The sequence below is a fragment of the Thalassophryne amazonica genome, chromosome 14 (assembly GCF_902500255.1).
Source record: "Thalassophryne amazonica chromosome 14, fThaAma1.1, whole genome shotgun sequence".
Classification (NCBI taxonomy): Eukaryota; Metazoa; Chordata; class Actinopteri; order Batrachoidiformes; family Batrachoididae; genus Thalassophryne; species Thalassophryne amazonica.
Genome location: NC_047116.1, coordinates 17478673 through 17489338, shown reverse-complemented (window position 1 = coordinate 17489338; position 10666 = coordinate 17478673). Strand labels below are relative to the sequence as shown.

Here is a 10666-nt window from a genome sequence, read left to right as displayed (position 1 = left end):
TACATAAAAAAAAGTTGATTGATTGATTGATTGAAAAGTGATGGTTTATATATGTTATACTAAAAGGTGCACTTACTTATTTACACCATCATTTTGACTTTTAGATTTTTATTTCCTTTCATTCATGATGTAAAGATTACTTTTCACTGAGTTTAAAGGGCTTTTTTTTTTTTTTTTTTTTAAATTTTAATCTAAAGAGCCTGATTTTTTTCTTGGTTTTTTTTTTGTTTGTTTTGTTTTTTTTTTTGATGTCCTAAAAAATTTCAAACATGTAAAAGCTCAAAGTAGCACAAACTTTTTCACACAGTGCAAAAACAATGCCACATGCTTATCTATATGAGGTGTCATATGATGATGATGTCACCAAACAACATCATGTGACATTAAATTATCAAAAAAAAAAATCATATTTTCCGCATTCACTTCAAAACAAAGAGAGCTAGAACAATGATGTGCAAATGCATATGAATCAGTAAACAGACTGCCATATGATGATTTGTACGTGACCTTGTGATAACATCATCACTATTTGTCATCATGTGACAGTATAAACAAACGCATTTTTCTCCACAACCTGAAACTAGAAGAGTTAGAAGGATGAACTAGAGTGCATATAAATTAGATAATTGGATGTCATTTTCAAATATAAGCGTGATGTCATCATAGGACATCATTATGTCTTGTAGTGACCATTGAAACCTTGAGTTTCAATGCTCAGAGTTTTATGCACTTCGGTGAGGAAGCCAGATATGCTGAGCCTGGATTGGTTGGGTTTCACATAGTCTGCAGCTGTGAGACTGGATTCAAACAACACTGGAGGCAGGTGATGGAGTGAGATGATGAACGCCCAGTTCACAGGCAACAGCTCTCTCAAAACTTGTGACATCTGTGGTGTTGTGTTATGTGATAAAACCGCAAATTTTAGAGTGTGCCTTTATTGTGAGCAGTTCTAGGAACACTTGTGCAATAGGCATGCTGTGTAATCAGCATCGTGAAATGCCACACCGGCCAGGTGGATGGGTTACCTCAGCAAAGGTAAAAGCACTTACTAACACTGATTTTAACAAATTTGCGAACACAATTCAAGAGAAAATAAGCCTTTTATGTAGAAAGAAGAAATCTTAGATCCTTTAACTTCAATGCATGAAAAAGTGGGAAGGAAAACATGACTTTTGCATTTAATGTAATGTATAACTCAAACAATAACACACAATGGATTTTAACATTAAAGAGAGATACACAATCCACAGGAGGAGGTCAAGCACAAATGACCCGCAGGGTTCACCTGACAGGTGTCCTAAAAACCTTAGAGACACAAACAGACATTTACTCACCGAAGGTCTGGGGGCATGGGCCGGGTCTTTGACGGCGTTCTTGTGTCTCGCCAGCATCACGTCACTCAGGCATGTGCCATGCACATCTGCAAAAAGGAAGGAAGTAAGGCAACTGGAAGGAGAGACAAACAAAGAGGGAGGCGGTGAGAGAGAGAGAGAGAGAAGGTCACGCCATACGGAGTAAGCAAATGCACAAAGAGAAAAGAGGGCAGGATAGATTGAGAGAGAGACAGAGAGCGAGAGCGAGACTGACTCTGTTACATTAGTGGCACACTGTGGCCCTCTGCGCTAAGCTCCTTATAAAACGCTAACCTGATTTTAGGCCCAGAAATGAGAGTAGAGGGAAAAAAATGAAGCTAAAGTTAGAAAGAGGACAAAGCATTCAGGAATTCCAGTTCTGAGAACTGTTTACACATGACAGCAGGTAGCTGAGACAATCACAGTCTGCATATAGGTGTGTGTAGAAGTAAAAAATTACAGGAGTCAATCGTCCCTGAGATGAAGTTGCTCTTACAACTGCATCATGTCAAACCCACAAACAAAATTCCAATCCTGTGAATGGTAAAGATAAAAGGAGCCTTCATGATGCAGCACCGCGAGCAGTGGCGACTGCAGGTCACTGCTGAAGGTGTTTAAAGGCACACTCATTGAGCCTTCAGGTGCACAACAGCGCCCCCTCCCCTTTAATAACACACATCGCATATACATGTACTTGATCATAAAATTTAAAAAATTGTATTGTTAGATGTGTGAGCCATAATTACTCCACAGCGACTGCTCGATTGTTGTAATATACATATATTAGTGGTTGACATGACATAATTTGGACATAGTCCTGCCTGATACATTGGCATGAAACAAATACAAACCATGTTTTTCATGCAATTTTATTTTAAAATTGGGTGCACACTATTTTCTCTGCTCACATAAAAAGGATTCTGGGACAACTGTAAGGATAAATAATTGTCTAAATAATCTGTTGTTTGAAAGGTCTCATTCTAACTTTTGTGATGAGCTTTTAACAGCATGTTAAACCTTCTTAAAGTTTGTTCAACTTATACCCAGAACTGATTGTGATGTTTAAATTAAAAAGAAGCATTCAGTGCTGTGAGTGAGTGAATGGTTGTTACGAATAGTCGCACTCAAAAGTACTTGTGGGTGTGTCAGTAGCACCTAAATGTTGCCACTTGCTTAATTTGTTTTTTGTCAACTCAGTGGTGTAATCAAAAACAAGCACCTTTTCTCTTATAGAATTTTTTTCCTGCTTTTTCTTGCCATTGCTATGGTGAGTACACATTCCAGGCTTCATGTGTATACTTGAATGTTCGTGTGGTATTTTAAAATGACCAACTGTAGTTGAATGTGGGCATATCAAGGGCAGGATATGAGGCAGATCAATGTATGCTCAAAAAAGTAGTGAGTGACTTATAAAAGCAACTTTGCATACAGAAATGTGTACAAACAGACAAGTCTGATTTTTTTCATACACTATTTTTGCCTTTTGTTTGCATTTATACTTTTATTATTAACCATACACAATATTTTATACATACGGCCCCCTTAGCACTACATTTGATACAGTTTATTATATATATACTCAACAAAAATATAAACGCAACACTTTTGGTTTTGCTCCCATTTTGTATGAGATGAACTCAAAGATCTAAAACTTTTTCCACATACACAATATCACCATTTCCCTCAAATATTGTTCACAAACCAGTCTAAATCTGTGATAGTGAGCACTTCTCCTTTGCTGAGATAATCCATCCCACCTCACAGGTGTGCCATACCAAGATGCTGATTAGACACCATGATTAGTGCACAGGTGTGCCTTAGACTGCCTACAATAAAAGGCCACTCTGAAAGGTGCAGTTTTATCACACAGCACAATGCCACAGATGTCGCAAGATTTGAGGGAGCGTGCAGTTGGCATGCTGACAGCAGGAATGTCAACCAGAGCTGTTGCTCGTGTATTGAATGTTCATTTCTCTACCATAAGCTGTCTCCAAAGGCGTTTCAGAGAATTTGGCAGTACATCCAACCAGCCTCACAACCGCAGATCACGTGTAACCACACCAGCCCAGGACCTCCACATCCAGCATGTTCACCTCCAAGATCGTCTGAGACCAGCCACTCGGACAGCTGCTGAAACAATCGGTTTGCATAACCAAAGAATTTCTGCACAAACTGTCAGAAACCGTCTCAGGGAAGCTAATCTGCATGCCCGTCGTCCTCATTGGGGTCTCGACCTGACTCCAATTCGTCATCATAACCGACTTGAGTGGGAAAATACTCACATTCGCTGGCGTTTGGCACGTTGGAGAGGTGTTCTCTTCACGGATGATGCGAAGGAGATGTGTTGCACTGCATGAGGCAAATGGTGGTCACACCAGATACTGACTGATATCCCCCCCCAATAAAACAAAATTGCACCTTTCAGAGTGGCCTTTTATTGTGGACAGTCTAAGGCACACCTGTGCACTAATCATGGTGTCTAATCAGCATCTTGGTATGGCACACCTGTGAGGTGGGATGGATTATCTCAGCAAAGGAGAAGTGCTCACTATCACAGATTTAGACTGGTTTGTGAACAATATTTGAGGGAAATGGTGATATTGTGTATGTGGAAAAAGTTTTAGCTCTTTGAGTTCATCTCATACAAAATGGGAGCAAAAACAAAAGTGTTGCGTTTATATTTTTGTTGAGTGTATATATATATATAAATAATAACAAAATAATTTAAAATTTATTAAAAACATATATATTTATAAATGATAGGCTCCAGCCCCCCACGACCCTTAACTGGAGTAAGCGGTTGAAGATGAGTGATGAGTGAGTGAGAATACAGATATGTTTTGAGGTTGACTTTAAATGATTCAACAGAAGTGGACCCCCTAACAGCTACAGGCATGCTGCTCCAGACAATACTGAAAAAGCTGTGTAGCCTGCTGACTTCTTTTTCACCCTGGGGACAAGAAGCAAACCTACATCCTGAGATTGTAAAGCACTGTTTGCAACATATGCCTTGCACCACTGAGATGATTTTCTCAAAAGTTGCTGGAAAGTGGTGAGTCTAAATTGGGAAAGAAATCAATGAGATTTGGTGAGATGATGTGCATAAAAGAGGAACACAAAAACTTGCATTGCAAGATGGAGTGCTTTGAGCCTGGGAAGATGAGTTCCCTTCCAGTTTTTTTTTTTTTTTTAACCAATGAAGAACATACACTAATATGGTTGGACGGGATGCTGCTTTATGTAACCAGAAATATGAAGAAGGTTTTAGAAATAGAGGATTTTGCCATCAGCATGTCACCATGTTCATGCATGAAACATCATGCACCCTCTCGTGCCTGCTGACACTGTTCACATATTTTATGATCAGTCAAACTGCTCATGTTGCAGCCAATAACGAAAACCATGCACACAGGATGTTAGGAGGAGTAATGTAGGCCACTGGGCTGCAGCCAGTGACTGGTGGAGAGCTCTGCATCTGTATTCTTGTGTCTGAATGATGAACTACACAAATCCTTCTCACTTCCATCAGAATATAAATCCAGCCGCTGTCATCTGGATTACACGCAACAATCCAGATGCACAGTGTAAGAGATGGCAGTGACACGACTGCACCACAGCCAGTTTTATTTAATCTCCACTCCCCACCCCAACCCCATTCATGTCTATAATCCATATATAAAAATAAAGCACAAGGACATGCAAGATTATTCCCTCATTTTAATCTGATTTCCTGTCTGCTGTATTGCTATAAATATCTAACACTGAATTGCCTTTGTAACCTTCCTTTTCTCATATCAGTGGATTTGAGAAGCAGTGAGGCTTTATCTTTATGACTGTCTGTGGTTCATGTGGTTTTCAGATGGATTACAGTTGATTTCTCTGACAGCTCACATGAGCACAGTGCATATAGTCAGATTAAAGACAATACATCTGAGCTGTTTGAGCGCATGCAGGTTTTCATATATATATATATATATATATATATATATATATATATATATATATATATATATATATATATATATATATATATATATATATATATATATATATATATATATATATATATATATATATATATATATATCGCATACAGCCTATGTTGCCTACAGCTGGCTCTGTTTATATAATGGTAGAATATTTGTAATTTAACAATCTTCTCAATGTGCTGCTCTTCCTTATCTCTCTGCTGTAAATGGGTCCCAGTGGCTGTATTGCTGCAATCAACATTAAATATCCCTTGAACACTTTTCTCACTGCTCTAACTGAAGAACCAGAAAATAATTTAGGAATATTTTGAAGGGCAACATTGTGCTCCTATATTTGACCCACTTTTTTTATGAGGTCAAAGGTCACCCAAAAAAGTTACAGCAACATCTTTATAAAAAAAAACAACAACTCAAATTATGTTTTTCAAATGCTTTATGATTGAGCATTTTTCAGTAAATTTGAGTCATTTCGGAGCCTGTTATGTTCAAAATAGATGAACAAAAATAGAATTTAATTGTTGCAAACGTACCAAACATCATCTCTGACACACTCCACTTTAAAGTGTTTCCTAAATGACGTCATAAATTAAAAGTTAAAAGGGAGTTTTTCCTTCCCACTGTCGCCAAGTGCTTGCTCACAGAGGGTCGTTTTGACCGTTGGGGTTTTTCCGTAATTATTGTATGGCCTTGCCTTACAATATAAAGCGCCTTGGGGCAACTGTTTGTTGTGATTTGGCGCTATATAAATAAAATTGATTGAATTGATTGATTGATAAATGTATTATTATATTACCCTTAAGGGTAGAGCGTCCCCTTGTGGTCTCCGTGTGGAAGGTGTGCGGAGGACTATATATATTTAGCCATGATGTCATAAATAAATAAATAAACAAATACACACCCCTGGTGAAAAAAAAAACACGAAAGTATTTTTAAGACCTGTTCATCATTTTATTAACAGAAACAACAAACTTTTAAAAGATGCTGTCACTTTGTCTTCATTTAAATATATAAACAAACAAACGCCTATCGCAGGATGTCACGCGCCAGTCTGCGCACGAGCACAAGTGGCGCCAACGATTTTGTTGACAAGTGGCTCCATCTCACTTTTCTGAGCTTGAGTTATTTGTTCTTATATATACACCAAAAAAAAAAATTTAATATAACAACATAATAAGAAAAATAGCTAACACTAAAAAGTGCAAGCACTTTTAAAAGACAGGTTGATAAAAAAATGACTGTATCAGATAGACCGAGTGCAATAGACATATGTCAAATATATCTGTCTAACACACACACACACAAAAAAAATAATGAAACATATTAATATGTCGTAGGAACACGTTTCTGAATGTCTTTGTTAAACTAATTCACAGGCGGAACCTTTGATCAAATCACCTGTGTCTGGCGGAACAATTTAACTGTCGTCACATCCGGTTAAAAAAAAAAAGTCCTGACAGTAGCGTTAAAAATACTTTTTGGTGTTATCTTTGTACATTTAGTGAATGGGTTTTAAGTGTGTAATTTCACGCTTAAGGTTTCTGGAAACCAGCGTTTTATGAGTTAATACGCTCGCTGCTGTAACCTTGCGGCGTCTTTAGCAAAAAACAAAAGTAAATGATGTCTTTTCTGTGTAAAAGTCTCTGCGCTGCACCAGTCAAGGTAAGAGTCAGACTAGTTCTAATGTATCAAGTATTGTTTTCATTTTGCTGACATTAAAGACGTCTTTTGTGGTTTTATTTATTTTTGGTGTGTCTCACATGGTCATCGTGCAGTGACTAACCACTTCATTCGGTCCTCGAGAGCCACATTCCTGACACTCTTGAATGAACCTGAATCCAATGAAAGACTCGTTAGCAGACTTTTAATGAGCCTTTCATTGGATTCAGGTGTGTTGGAGCAGGGAGACAACTAAGAGTGTCAGGAATGTGGCTCTCGAGGACCGAACTTGGCCACCCCTGAGGTACACCTTTGTAAACAGCGCGTTAAAGCACTTTTTTTTTATGCTGTCTGAGGCGATCGGGAGGATCCGATGAACTTCAGACCTAAGCATCAGTTTGAGGAAGAAAATGATTTCTACTTGTGTTACCGTAGAGTATAATTTCAACATCTGCCCCATCATTTGTAAAGTTTAAGAACTCTTAACGGCTCCTTCTAAGAGCATATTTCAGGCTTTTCTGATATTTAAGGGTCCAGGTGTTACAGAATTGTGAAATATGAATCGGTGGCAAGATAACACTGTGCCCTCAGTGTTAAAGAGGTCAGCAGGCTTCAGGGCCTTTTGTCTACTCTGCTCACACCTTGTGCAGCAGTTTGCTTGTTGACATTAGAATGTCCACTTCAGTTAAATCTTTGAAGGCAATATGAAAACTTATTTTCTGCTGTTTAATTTCATCTGCTGGTGTGCATGTTTTATTTGTACTTTGTTTATTCATTGTAAATCATTATTATTCAGTTTATTTATATATCACAACATAAGTTGCCAACCCTCATGGATGTTAAAAAAAAGGGTATGTGTTTTATGCCTTACAGAACACTTTGTAAAAATATTTTTTATATATATATATATATTTGCCAACATTTTTTTGCATTCTGCACATTTTGTGAATCCGATCTATTCCTAAATGGGACCTGGACCAAATCCTAATTGTGCTCCTGTGCAGAGTTTCTGGAAGCGTGTAGAGCCTTGGTTTGGAAGGAGAAGTGTGGCTAAAATTTCCAAACTTTGTAAGCGTGTTAGAAAAAGTACCAGTAAACCCTAATCATAACCCTAAACCATGTAATAATTTGCTTGACAGCTAAGACACTGGGTGTAGAGCATCAGTCTGACACTGAAAGCATGCAGCTCACAGCCACAGCTATCTCTGCATAAAAACTTGTTGCTCCTGGCTAAAATTCAAGAAACTTCAAATGGTGTGTTATATGCTCTCTTATAATACATAAAATGTGGGACCAGTTAGCTGTGGTAGCACCTTTTTAGGTTTTGTCGAGTCAGCCCACACAAAGAAAGCCTGAGTTTGTTGATCTTATGCTGATCTTATGTAGGACTGCTTTTTTGCATTTATGCAATATCTCTAAAATCAGAAAGGTCTTGTCTCAGAGTGATGCTGAAAAACTAATTCATGCATTTATTTCCTCTAGGCTAGACTATTGGAATTCATTATTATCAGGTTGTCCTAAAAGTTCCCTAAAAAGCCTTCAGTTAATTCAAAATGCTGCAGCTAGAGTACTGACAGGGACTAGAAGGAGAGAGCATATCTCACCCATATTGGCCTCTCTTCATTGGCTTCCTGTTAATTCTAGAATAGAATTTAAAATTCTTCTTCTTACTTATAAGGTTTTGAATAATCAGGTCCCATCTTATCTTAGGGACCTCGTAGTACCATATCACCCCAATAGAGCGCTTCGCTCTCAGACTGCAGGCTTACTTGTAGTTCCTAGGGTTTGTAAGAGTAGAATGGGAGGCAGAGCCTTCAGCTTTCAGGCTCCTCTCCTGTGGAACCAGCTCCCAATTCAGATCAGGGAGACAGACACCCTCTCTACTTTTAAGATTAGGCTTAAAACTTTCCTTTTTGCTAAAGCTTATAGTTAGGGCTGGATCAGGTGACCCTGAACCATCCCTTAGTTATGCTGCTATAGACGTAGACTGCTGGGGGGTTCCCATGATGCACTGTTTCTTTCTCTTTTTGCTCTGTATGCACCACTCTGCATTTAATCATTAGTGATCGATCTCTGCTCACCTCCACAGCATGTCTTTTTCCTGGTTCTCTCCCTCAGCCCCAACCAGTCCCAGCAGAAGACTGCCCCTCCCTGAGCCTGGTTCTGCTGGAGGTTTCTTCCTGTTAAAAGGGAGTTTTTCCTTCCCACTGTAGCCAAGTGCTTGCTCACAGGGGGTCGTTTTGACTGTTGGGGTTTTACATAATTATTGTATGGCCTTGCCTTACAATATAAAGCGCCTTGGGGCAACTGTTTGTTGTGATTTGGCGCTATATAAAAAAATTGATTGATTGATAGTACACCCTTCTGGATAAATATGCAGATCTTTACCATTTTTAATTTCTGTCATCACTACTTGCTTGCAGGTCCTAACGGGCACCACGCTAGGACCGTCTCCTTGGTTCTACTCCATTCGCAGCAAATTCGTTAAAGCCAGAATCCCAAAAGAGGTGTGTGCAGTTTGTGACGCAAACCCCACCCCCTTTATTGCAAATTTTTAAAGTTAGCTCGACTAATTTACTGTGCTTTTAGTGTTTTAAGGTTTTGTTTTTGTCTCTACAGATTTTTACTGAAAGAGCAAAAGAACATGAGCGGTTCGGTGGAGATCCAAACCAAGTACACAAACTGCACATAGTGATGCGTGTTAAATGTGTGATAGGACGACCATACTGGGAAAAAGAAATGGTGAAACACTTCGGTCTGGAAAAAGTGAGGTCCTTTGTGCTGTTAATATCCAGCAATAAGTCTCTTGATTTTCAGAACTGAGTTGCTCTCGTCTGTCTGTAGGCACGGACGCCTGTAATCCATAAGAACATACCCTCAGTCAACAGCCAGCTAAAATTTATCAAGCACCTTGTGCAGTAAGATCAGTAATCTCAACTTTAATTCTCCAAAGCATGTCTGACGTACACAAGAAGTTTACCTTTTTTCATTTGTTTTTTTTAAGTATCCAGCCACTAAAGACGCCATATGGCCTCCCCACTGAACAGGACATGGCCGACAGCTACATCAACAGTAAAGGAGAGCTGATAATACGTCGCCTCATCCAGCCCATTGAACCCAAAGCCATCGAGTCGTAGTTCTGCGGTCGCATCAGCGCTTCATTTCTGCACAGTGGAATTTTCTGTTCCAGTTCTGAGTGTGCTGAGAACCAGTGCGTTTTTTTTTTTTTGTGTGTGTGCAATGTTTAGATTTGATGTTGTACGTCACTAGTCCCGACCAGGGTTCTCCTTCCCATGAAACTTTGATTTGAATAAAGTTGATTAAAAAAATGATTTTTGGAAGAGGAAATTCATTTTCCAGCCTATCGGACAATTGTGTTGCTCTTCAAAGTTCAATGAGCTGTCATTCGGAAGTTGCAGTCATTTGTTCCACAACAGTTCAACCAGTACCTCAGATTTATTTATTTAAAAATAAGACTTAAATGAATTACAACGCTGGTCTACAGGGTTTTTTTTTTTTTGTGTAGTTGCAGGATGTGATTGTACACAGCTACAGCCATTGAGGGGGTTGCAAAACATGAATTTTTCCATGTGCATTAAAGGGAATTCATAGGAATAACCTGGGAATTTACAAAAGTGCAGGTTAGCTTATAACAAAGAACTTTCTTGC

General features: G+C 38.7%; 1 protein-coding gene across 1 annotated transcript; it reads left to right on the top strand.

The window, feature by feature from the left end:
- The first annotated feature begins 6812 nt into the window (after positions 1-6812).
- On the top strand, positions 6813-10171 carry mrpl30 (mitochondrial ribosomal protein L30). Its single transcript, XM_034187098.1, has 5 exons — positions 6813-7000; positions 9421-9504; positions 9617-9763; positions 9842-9915; positions 10002-10171. Exons 1-5 carry the CDS (start codon positions 6956-6958, stop codon positions 10132-10134), a joined length of 483 nt encoding a protein of 160 aa, XP_034042989.1. The 5' UTR covers positions 6813-6955; the 3' UTR covers positions 10135-10171.
- Positions 10172-10666: the final 495 nt, after the last annotated feature.